The 12,163-nt window shown below is 37.7% G+C and overlaps 1 protein-coding gene and 1 pseudogene across 1 annotated transcript; one reads left to right on the top strand and one right to left on the bottom strand.

Moving 5' to 3' along the window:
• Positions 1 to 733: 733 nt before the first annotated feature.
• Positions 734 to 2,148, top strand: LOC148728499 (uncharacterized; annotated as a pseudogene).
• Positions 2,149 to 5,281: 3,133 nt separating this feature from the next.
• On the bottom strand, positions 5,282 to 11,928 carry LOC111328689 (uncharacterized). Its single transcript, XM_022933173.2, has 9 exons — positions 11,788 to 11,928; positions 10,863 to 10,893; positions 10,584 to 10,682; positions 10,053 to 10,120; positions 9,394 to 9,488; positions 8,768 to 8,798; positions 7,585 to 7,693; positions 6,648 to 6,848; positions 5,282 to 5,854 (listed from the first exon to the last, which is right to left on the bottom strand). Exons 1-9 carry the CDS (start codon positions 11,911 to 11,913, stop codon positions 5,652 to 5,654), a joined length of 963 nt encoding a protein of 320 aa, XP_022788908.2. The 5' UTR covers positions 11,914 to 11,928; the 3' UTR covers positions 5,282 to 5,651.
• Between the last annotated feature and the right edge of the window lie 235 nt (positions 11,929 to 12,163).

Raw genomic sequence — 12,163 nt, 5'->3', positions numbered from 1 at the left:
CACAATAAATAAAGTGAACGGTTTCATCCAGACAAAAGAGGCGATCGATCACTGGTGCGGCTTGATATTTAACAATTTTTCTATAGTTAGTTGGGAACAAAGCGAAGACATCGTTACCTTCAAAAAATATATCTGACTTTCTGCTGTTCTTCTTGAAAATTCTCTAGTTGTGAAAATATGCCTTAAAACCTCTCCGTCGATTGCTGTTGTCCATAAAGTTGACCATGGAGGCTCCCTGTTTACCATCCTCTTTGTTATTTGGAAAGAAAACCACCAACCCTTACTAATCTGAATTCACGAAAGAATCGGAAGAAACGGTCTATTAATAAAAAGTCATGATCTACTTTCTTCCAAGAAAGCGACGTCACAGAACACTATTTGTTTAGGTTTTCGAAGCCGTTCCCTCCCTTCCGCTTCTCCATGGAGGGGAGGCTTAGCTTCTTGCTATACGTAGGTTAATGGATGAACGCGGAATGACAGAATATTTTAAAACGCGGAACGCCTTTTCATATTAAACAAAAGTCTAAAAAAATGGAATTGCAATGAATTGAAAATTCTTTGTAATTAACAAGCAAAAATAGAAGAGACTTAGGTAATCATTGTTGGGGCCTTGGAGAGGATTGGGGAGCTATCAAGCTTTCGAGCCAATCTCTGTAAATAATTAATATATTACCACTGTTAACATTATTATTATTATTATTATTATTATTATTATTATTATGCGCCCTAGGAAATGTTGCATCGTTGTCAAGCCAGAGAAGGAAGGGTCAGCAAAAGACGTGTTTAAGTCAACAGCTATCAATATTACAAGCGAAGGCCATAAACATCTTGGCGCAATGATTGGCTCACAGGAATACCGAAAAGAGTACGTCGATGAAAAGGTATCAGAATGGGTCAGCGAAATAGCCCAACTCGCGGAATTTTCTGCCACCGAACCACAAAAAATCCTGTTACTCGGCTTATACGTTTGGCCTTAAACACAGATGGAATTATTTTCTTCGGACTATTCCCAACGCCCAGGATCCCATAGAACCTTTGGAAAATGCTATAAGCCATGTCCTCGTATCTGCAATAACTGGGCGCAAGTGTAATTAACTGGAGAGAGACGTGTTGTCCTTACCCGCTCGCTTTGGTGGCCTTGGCCTTGAAAATCCGCTGATACAAGCACCGCGAGAGTACAAGACATCCGTTGGAACAACTGCACCGCTCGTCGAACAAATTAAAGCCCAACAACATCACTTGCCGGAAGACTCGGTAGTAAAGTCATCAAAACAGACATCCCAGCGTAAGAGAGACGAAGACGTCAAAGAAAGAGTGAAGAGTGTTTATGAGAGGGCACCACTTAAGACCAAGCAAGCACTAGACCTGGCTACCGAAAAGGGTTCCTCGGTATGGTTAACCGTCCTTCCCTTACAAGAGCAAGGATATAATCTCGAAAAAAGAGAATTCCGAGACGCTATTAAATTGCGATACGACTGGCAATTCGAAGATATTCCTTCCAAATGTGCTTGTGGGGACGTGTTCACAGTGGACCATGCAATGGTCTGCAAAAAGGGTGGCTTTATTATACAGCGCCACAACGAACTTAGAGACTTAGAAGCTGAGTTTTTAGGAATTGTCTGCAAAGATGTGGAACTCGAATCTCAACTCCAAGACACGACAGGAGAGCAATTAAACAGTGGTTCCAACATGGTGCAAGATGCAAGGCTAGACATTCATGCTCGTGGTTTCTGGGAACACAATCGATCTGCATTCTTCCATATTCGAGTTTGTCACCCAAACGCTGAATCGTACAGAAATCTGAAACCGCAGCAGATTTACCGCATGCACGAGAACGAGAAGAAACGTTCCTACTCAAGACATGTTCTATACATCGAACATGGTTCATTTACGCCTTTTGTGTTTACTTCGACTGGTGGAATGGGCCAAGAACGTTTGAGATATCACAGTCGCCTTGCAGAACTCATTGCAGAAAAGAAAGGAGAAAACTATTCAAAGACAATTTCCTGGATCAGGGCAAAAACTTCATTTGCATTATTGAGATCTGCCCTAATCTGCCTAAGAGGATCCAGAACAATTAGAAGGCCCAAATTGGACTTTACTAATGTAGACCTAGATATTCAAAGCTCAGAGGCTGCCATTTGTTAATTTGTTTCTTTTTTTTTTTAAAAATTTGTTAGTCGACATTTTCATATATTTTTCGATTTTGAAGGATTTTATCTTAATTTGTTTGTAAATATTTTTGATGATTAGAGTGATTACTAGTTTTTCTTACATTTTTATTAGACATTTTAACACATTTTTTTCGATTTTTAAGCATTTTATCGTAATTTTTGTTATAATTTTTTGTGATTATGGTGAATAAAGGATTATTCATAGTGTAGCGTCAGTAGATAAATAGTAAAAAATGTTCGGATCAAATTTTACACAATTAAACTTACTTTTGAATGAGCGAAGTGAGAATTAAAAAAATATATTATTATTATTATTATTATTAATAATATCATTTGTTTACTGTTTAATTATTTGCGAATGTCAATTAGACATATGCTTGAATCATTTTTTTTCTTCTGGAACAAGGTACTCATAAATATGTGGGATGCGGCAGGTCTTCTATTTTGAATATGAGACGAATATTCTGCAGTACTTCCTTCTAGCGTCATCATACAATCTATAGTTCTTTTCAGTGGTGTAAAAATTGTGCTATATTAGTAACAAGATGCAGTGTTTGACTGTCTATTTTTCTCACCAATAAGATTAACACTAGTAGCTAAAGTTATTTATTGTTTTAAAATTTTGTGTGTCAATTGACCTGTCTTCAAAACAGTCAAACAGCGTGGAGTAGGAATTAAAGCTTTTTTTTAAAAAACTACCTGTCCTCGTGTTCATATTATTTGTAAAGTATATTCCTTTTTCACCTTTCGAACGTCAGTGCTTACACTACAGCTTTGAAGACTACCATTCAAGGCGAAATACAGTTCCAACCCAAACTACTTGCCTCTCGCACGATTTCTCACCCGAAAACAGATGAAGTATTCACTATAGCTAATCTTCCTATGCAGTATGACAGAAAACCCATACTGCGTAAGAAGGATAAAGAGAGGTGCTATTCAAGGAGTAAAGACCTTGAGTTCTACGGAAAAGTCAGCGGTACTCCAATCAAGCACTGCGAATTGGAATTACAATAAGGAGAATCGTAATTCCATTCTTGTCGTTGGGAAAGCAGGGATTGGAAAATCCCTTTTTGCCAAAAGTTAATCCGCGATTGGGCGAACAACGAAGTATTTCAAGCACGAGAAAACACTGAGCTACTTGAATTGAAATTTGCATATTTGCTCACTTTCCGTCAACTGAATTTGCTTGAAAATAACTCTGTGAGTCTAACAGAAGTCTCGAACCGTTTTTCGGTTTTAGGTGACCACTCTAACATTAAAGAACACATATTTGAGTACATTGTAAACCATCCCGGAGAAGTTTTTATTATCCTTGACGGCTATGATGAGTGTTCGCAACAAGATTACATCGCTGAAAACTCGGAAGAACATTAACCAAATGACGCTTCATGTAACATGCCAGTCGCCGCATTATGTTTAAAACTCATCAAAGGAAAAATCCTGAAAGGAGCTGTCGTCATGATTACCTCGCGGCTTGATGAATCAGACAAGTTGGGAGGAATCCATTTTAAACGGTAGGTGGAAATTGCGGGATTTTGGTCAGAACAGGTCAAAGAGTACATTCAAAAGTACTTCAAGAAAAATAAAAGGATGAAGACCGCTGTACTCGAACACGTCATGAAGAACGAGAACCTGGTCAGTTTTGCCGACATTCTTCTGCTCTGTTTTCTGTTGTGTTTCGAGATGGAATTTACCTGAACCGTATCAGAAAACCCTCATGACCTGCTTCCTGTCTCAATAACCGACATTAACACAAAAGTTGTTGATATTTTTTAACTTAAGCACTGCGCCAATTCAGAACACAGAGCTAACGCAATTCCTGAGAAATTCAAGCGTTTTTCTGTCATCAAGAACACGTTAGAGAAATTATCAAAACTAGCGGCTAAACTGCTGATCGAACGTAAACCAACTTTTGATGAAAGCAAGATGAAAGACAGTTTTGAAGCGGAAGAAGTCAACAAACTGAAAGGCAGTGGTCTTCTTTACTGTGGTAAGCCTTTCAGGACTACTTCGATTACAACTACAAAGCATTTCAGCTTTAAGCATTTAACCGTGCAAGAATTCTTGGCCGCTCATTGGTTTGTACAAAAAAAACAGCCTTCCATACATCTCAGGCTCTACGATGGTTTTTCAATTCATGGCTGGCATTTTCTCCAAGATGAAAAACGAAGATCGAATGGTAGAATTGTTAACGGACATCGAAGCTGTTAACGGCAGAGTGGGCCTTCTTGCAGTGCAGTGTCTGAGTGAATATCATGACAAGGAATTCGCTAAAAATTTCATTAGGAATCATTCCCCAAAGTTTTGTGAATCAAGCCACGGCTTGTATGCTGAAGATTTTTCAGATGTAGACTGCATTACACTAACATATGTGGTGGACATTATAAGTGAACTAAATAAAGAGGAGGCTGGGGAGGTACGAGACAAATGTACTGAGAAGTTCACCGCGGTTCAGATGTTGGACATTAATGAATCACAGCTAACACTGTCTGGATTACAGCGACTCTGTAATTCACTGGAAAATGAACACTGCTTTGTGTCCAAACTGAAATTTTTAGTTCTAATATGCCTGAGGACTTTCTTGATGTTTGTAAGAAATTAGGAGAAAGTAAGTTAATCCACCTAGATCTGAGTTCTAATATCACCGATACCGGTCTTACCAGACTGAGTGAAGCATTAAAGCATCCAAGCTGTAAGCTAACCGAACTACACCTAAATTTTTTTTCACTGATACCAGCATTGCCAGTTTATGTAAAGCACTACAGCATCCAAGCTGTAAGCTAACCACACTTTGTCTGCAGAGATATAATATCGCTGATACCGATGGTGCCAGTCTTTGTGAAGTAATAATCTGATTGGTGTAAGCATACCCTATGCGGTGATCTGATTGGTGCGAGATACATACCCTAATGCAACGATCTAATTGGTGCGAAATATATACCCTAATGCCGCGATCTGACTGGTACGAGCAACATACCACTCAATACGCTTACATAGTTATAAAGTAAAAAAGCAAATGAAACAGGTGACCAGCCAAATTGGACACTCAGTAGAAGCACAGAAAATACTTACACTAAGCGGAATTTGCCTGATTGGATGAGTATGGCAAATTTTTCATTCCTTTATTGACAGCGGGACTGAATACAAATACACTTCAGCGAAAAAAAAAAGACGCTCTCTGGTTTAAGAATGTCCCTTTCAATAACATCCTCTTGCTTTATTTATATTCCTCGTTACAGTATCTTTAAATGTTATATGAAAAAGGTATCTTCGGGAGTTTGTACAAGAGATAAAGTGACAGCTGTAAAAGCGAGAGATGGTCTGACGGGGACGGGGGATGGGGGTGTGTCAAACGACTAGCAATGGTAAACTGCTTATTGGACGAGACTCTGACAATCTAGCCCGGTCGTAGTCTCTCTTTAGTGTCACACAAGACCAAAGTGTCACGGTATCACGTAATATCGTGTCTCTCGCATATCAGAAGTAACTGTTTCCCGCAGCAGCTCGTCTAAAGTAGTAGTAGTAGTAAAACCTTAGCCTTGTCATTATGTACTTAAATGTTGACGTTGGATCCGTACTGCTAACGTGACAGACAAACATTGTCATGCAAGCAGCTATAACGGCCGTGATCAGAAAGAAACAGAACATTGCTTGACCGGGAGTGAGACTGACTTTTTCGTCTGCGAAGGGAACAAAAAAGGAACTTATACAAAGCTGACCGTAAAGCAAGACCTGTGAGAAGTTCAAGAAAAATTGCAATTTTGCTGAATAATTCCATGTTCAAGTAACACAGTGACCCGGCTACGTCTCGAACCCAGACCTCTCAACCCGGAGTCGATCGCGTTAACTGTTCAGCCACGACATCTATATATCCACTCCGACGCAATAGACGTTATCCCGATTACCTTGTTTTTTTTTTTCCTCACATGCTTTGGAAAACACCTCCCTTTCCCATTCCCTCATTAAGGTATTCTTTACAAATTTAAATAGGAATTAAACATGAGTAGTTACAATGGTAAACTTATACTTAATTTAATTGGAACATGATCAGTGACTAATGAGCCGTTAATTAAAAAAACAACAACAACAACAACAGCATTGTATGATGTACCTCAATAACCGGAATCAAACAAATCCTGTATCATTAGGGTTTTCGGTTTTTCCGTGTATTAATACATCTTTGAATGCCAATCTCAGAAATACTAGATGTAAGCTATATATTCCCCAGCCTTGCATTTCAAGCAATGGCGAAGCTGTGTAATGAAAAAGCCCATGCAAAAGACGAACACCGAAACTCTCCGAGTGATTTTACAATGGAATGGAGAAACTGCTCCCACTCCTTCCACTAACGACAATAGCAGTAGTAAATTTCAAATTGTAAACTTGGATTTCAATTCAATTTTAGACCCTCCAAGAATAATTGTATTATCACAGAAGTCCTTTATCAAAGATTTAAGAAACGTCACTGCATACCGCTGACTTGAGCTGCAGGCGTGACTGTGTCTTGACCTCTGTCACGTGACTCTCCAGCAGGAGTTGGCCTTCCATCTACCGATGTTTGGTTGTTCTGGGCTTGGTCATCTTTTTTAGCCTCAGAAGTATCTGCAGTGTTATCTTGTTTTTCAGTAGTTGCATCATTGGCCTGTTTAGCTTCACTGAATTTCTGCATAGCAGCTACGATTACAAAGTGAGAGACGACATTCATTTGAAAGTAAGTCAGTAGTAGCTGTCATCATTTTTCTTTTGTAACAAAATTCGCCTCAGCAATTTGTCTTATCATTTCTCTCCGTTTCTTGGCTATCATTGTTCTTTCTTGGTTTATTTTTGCCTTAGTTTGTTTTCGATCTGAAAAAGAAATAGCGGAGCTCGAGCGGAGCGCTCATTTCCAAGAAATTATGATAACCCATCGAGCCGAGAAAATCCCTTGCTAACGTCCTCTTAATTCTGTCTGAACTCTTTAAATACTGTGTTACACAAAATATCTGCATACGAAAGCAAACCAAAGAAAAATGAAGACTTTTCAAGCCACACTGAGTTATCAAACATACAAGAAAAACCCATAAAACTGTTCATGGGGTTCGGCGCGCTTTTTCGTCATCTCTTTTTGTAAGGTATATTGCTGGATTCTAATTTCAACGGTTTACCCCTTTGAACTTCTTATACAGGTGCTAATGGTCAAAAATAAGTAACTGGGAGCGTCACACAATGGAATAGAAAATAGAAAGGCCTCTCTCCCCAAAACCAAAGGGTAACCATTATGGGGATCTCCCAAAGGGAAGTGATCACAACAATAACTTCACTCAGAGCAGGGTTACTTAAGGGATTAGATCTCTTAGTTTTGTCAAAATACTAGTTGAAGATGAACAACCTCTTCTTTCTCTTACTGTTCGGAGTGTGCATGGTGTCTGACCTGTGTATTGTTCCTTTCCCATCTCTGCATATATGACGGTAAATAGATCTAGCGTCTTTTTTGTTACAGGATGTTCCTCTCCATAGACAGACTGACGTAATTTTACGGCCTGAAGGAAAGTTCAGAGTAAAACTTCAAATTGAATCAGATAATTACAAGTGAGACTCACTTACTCTTCATTACCGAAAGATGGCATGATCTAGCATCCTCGGCTTTAGTTTATTCTAACTTTCAAGACAAAATCCATCTTCAAATCCAACAATAGCGAAATACCGGGTCACTTCGATCGGAAATATCAAACGCACTGACTGACACCATGCCCCATTTACAAGCAATTGATTCGTCTGTTCAGATAGGGAAACGAAGCGAATCTTCATGTACCTTTGTTGCTTAACACTGAATTGTTTGTAAAAAAAAGCACCATAGCAAACTTTGGATGAATGATATTTGTGCTTACGCTGATAGAAACTACTTCTGAGTCTAACCAAATCAATGAATGAAAACAAGATGAATATCACTTAGCTTTTTGAACTATGAGATACTGTCATTCCTTCTAATAAGAGTATAACTTAATCATTACTTCCTTAGGGAAAAATAATGGAGAAGTCTTTTTGATATACTCAGGTTGAGTAGTGCTGTTTATTTTAAGTACATTAAGAGGTAAACGTTTTCGTTTAATCAAGCAACTAAAATTACAAAATAGTCTATAAAAAAAGGATGTATGTGTGAAAAGGATCACACGCACCTGGCGGGGCTCTTCTCTCACATGACCAATTGGTCATGCTTACCTTATGCTTACCACTGCTACCCTAATTTTTAAAAAAAGTTACACCTGCTCAGTGGCAGATCCCGGGGGAGGGTCCGGGGGGTCCAGACCCCCCCATCAGACCTGACACTTACAACTTTGAGACTGAAATTCTTACATCCACAGGATCGTATATCACTTTTTAACTGCCTGATTTTTTTAATTAATGAATCCAAGTAAACGGTAAGTGGCCAAGGAATTGTAACGTGCAACCGCGACTGGTGGGAGGGGGTGTGGGGGGGGGGGTGCTGGGGAGAAGTAATTTGCCTCAAAAGAGTCCAACAGTACTTTCTGAACCAAAGTTTGGACCCCCCCAATCAAAAATTCCTGGATCCGCCCCTGCTACTTCAAAGGTTATAGACAAAAATACCACCTCACCTTGCCACAGTATTCTAATGCCAGCTGGGCACTGCAAGAAAAGACACACAAGACATAAACACACTAATATCAATATTAGACCAGGGAGTATACTGTCACACATTTCAAACATCTTCCCTAGGTGTTTGATTATCACTAATCCTGGTTTATCTGAATATAAAAACTATATATGATTATTGCCATAGGTTGGATTAGGACTGATCCTGCACGCTTTAAACAACAACTGATCAGAGAAAGGTACTTTTGACTGAATAGTTTACTAGTAGAACCCAAAACTTCACCATACATCACTACACAAAATAAAGGGTTTGCCCTCATGATTATGATCAACTCAGAAATACAACATGCAACTCTCATATTGCAAACAGAATTTGGTTCCAATTCATGGCAGACTACAGCTTTTGAAAGGATGGGATGGAGGAGGGCTATCAAAATTCCACACTTAACTCAGATGGGCATTACCTGACGGAGAAGCATTACAACAAAGTTTTAAGGTGGGACTTCATTAAGACTTTTATGTGCTAAATTTAAGGCCTTAGCTCACAATAAGACTACCTTGTGTTTGATTTTTTGATTTCATGACTTGTTTTTATTAAAAAAATAAAATAACTGTTGAAGAGTCTTACTCTCTTTGCTTGAGGCACATGTGTGCAAGTTTTTCATACTCATTGGCAGACCGAGCTTCAGCTGAATGTTCCTGTGGATCATGTTTGACAGCGGGCTAAGATCAAACAAAGTTAACATTCTCAGTTTATCAAGATTCACTATATTTTCTAAAGTCAGTTACACACTTCAGGTTATCATCCAAGAAAGTACTTAAACTTTTATACCTTAACATCAGTATGCAAGTTCTCCATAATGTGACTTCTCTAAACATTTCCTATGGTACTCGTTACGTGAAATTTGTTTAACAACTAAAAGCTTCTTGAGTTTGTGATCATTTCCTTTATTCTCAAGACCTTAATGCTTGATTCAGGGTGATATTTATGGGAAAAATTGAATTCTTATCTCCCCTTAAGTAGTTAAGGTATTAAATCTGCAGACTTGAGGTAAATGAGAAACACACATTGGCTAATATCTGCTGAATTATGCTAGTTTGCACGGATCCCTGAAGTTTCCTATTAAAAGAACACTACATGTATCTGAAAGAACAAATGGATCAATTCTCCTACGAATGTTCAAATTATGAAATCTTTCTGACAGTGTATCTTTCTCTCAAGGTATCCATGGTTATTTCATTGGTAAGTACAAAAAACATATCACAACACCAGAAATGGTTGCCAACCTGAGATCCTGTGGTCTTTGTTGTATTTCCTGTCGTCTGCTCAGATGGTAAGGCACTACCTACACTATCTGTTGTATTATACAGACAGTTGTCAATAAATTGAACTGAATGCATACTGTGGTTTAAAATGTTTTTGCAACATGGATGGCAACTGGAAGAATATTAAAACTAATTCTGAAGCACTTTGACACAAATGTAATGACTGTAAAGGTAATTGTTTCAGCATTTTAAACCAAATTGTACCAACAAAAAAAGATGTAGTGAGTACCAAGAATGATAACTTTTAACTTGCAGTTTTTGTCTGCATCTACTTAAATCACTCAGCACCCACAAAAGTAAAAGTAGGTGGTACCGAACATTATGAAAAACCTAACAAAAGTGCTGAGGGTAAGCTGGAACCATTAACAAAACACCTACTGTAGTTACTTTAGATCTGGAAACATTATTATTTCCTAAAGATAGAGGAGTTAGTCTCATAAGCAGAAAAGCCCCCCTCTCCAAGATCAACAGTATCTGACATTCCAAACTCACCTGATCCATTCTGTCCTGGCTGCAACATACTACCTGCAGTTATCAGAGATGTTTCATAATAAAGTTTTTCTGCCTGGGCAAATGAAACAGCATTTTCATCTAAAAAAAATTAAGGGTTACTAACATGAAATTTTTAAAACCTTATCAATGACTTAAAAAGGAAGTGAAGGCATTTTAAGATCAAGTGCTGTTGTCACTGCAATCAAAGTAACTGTAACAAGGATTTACAGACAAGGTTAGAAACATTTTAAAGGATTTTGACTCATAATTTAAAGATACAGTCTCCAAGCTGGCTGTAGATCTCAGCTATCTGCCAAAAAAATAAAATAATTCAGATTAAAATAAATATTAACAATATTCAAAACAGTGTTTAATATAAATTTTTTTAAGCATTTGTGGACATTACTGCAATGCTGTAAATGTTAGAGTGCTTATCAGTTGGGTGTCCTAAATCAAAACCAAAGTGATCACAATAACCAGTCAGAAAAATAGAGAATATATTTAAGAGCCTATTGAGAACTCAAAGTGAAACACTCAAACTGCTGATAGTGCAGGAAAATATGGGCAACCAAATCATCTTGGTTTTAGTTTTCCTTCTGATTGGTTGAGTGTATTTGCAAGTTTCCTGGACCAATCATGGAGCAAAGTAAAGCAAAACCAAAATGAATGTAATCTCTGATTACTTTCCAGACTCAATTGAAGATTGCTCTATTTTGTTCATTGCTCTTTGGATTGGTCAATAATTCAAAGAAAGAAAAGGCTATGAAGCATCAAATTTTACCACAAGCTTTACAAATCAGGTGAAAAAATACATGTGTACTACAAAGCAACATACATTGTCTGTCATAGTGAGAAGCAATTAGTCACAAAAAGTAAACGACACAGTAAATAAGACAAAAACAGTAAAAAAAGAACCAAAATTCTGTCAAAATACTCTACATGAAGGACATTGCCACTACAGAAAAAGATATCAAAAGGAAGACAACAAACAGATTTCATGATCATGTGTAAAAATGCTATAATTAGGCAATGAATCATTTACAACCACATGCAAATTAAGGTTAGATTATTTATCTAAGCTTTTCTTTTGTGCAACCATGAATATCAAATGTAGATTTGACCCCTAGTTTTTCAATTTTTTTAATTCAGAAACTTTCTTAATTTGTCAAGAAATTTGGAATGCAGAAGGATGACAAATACTCACATTGTGAAGGCATTCAGGAAGTTGGTGAAATTGAGATCCTTCTTTCAATCCTCGCACACAGGCCAACAGACAGTACAGAGCATGTCTAGAATTCCCTTTCTTCTGTTTGTGGGATGGAAACATCATTAATATCTTAATGATGTAGCTGATAACCAGTTAAATAAAAAATTGAACAGAAATATACTGTCTCATCCACAAATGAAAAGTGTTATCTACCCACCTTGAATCTGAAAAAGAGAAAATAAAAATTGCATCAGTGCTATGAAAACAGTTAGTTTTAAATTTGTTACAGTTTTTCAGGGATGTGAAAGGAAGCACAGGTAGAGAGAAAAACAAGGGAAAAAATGAAAAAGACGAACAAGTATGAATCATAAAT

The sequence above is a fragment of the Stylophora pistillata genome, chromosome 6 (genome assembly GCF_964205215.1).
Source record: "Stylophora pistillata chromosome 6, jaStyPist1.2, whole genome shotgun sequence".
Lineage (NCBI taxonomy): Eukaryota > Metazoa > Cnidaria > Anthozoa > Scleractinia > Pocilloporidae > Stylophora > Stylophora pistillata.
Note: the sequence above shows the minus strand (reverse complement) of the source record. Positions and strands in the feature narration are given on the sequence as shown.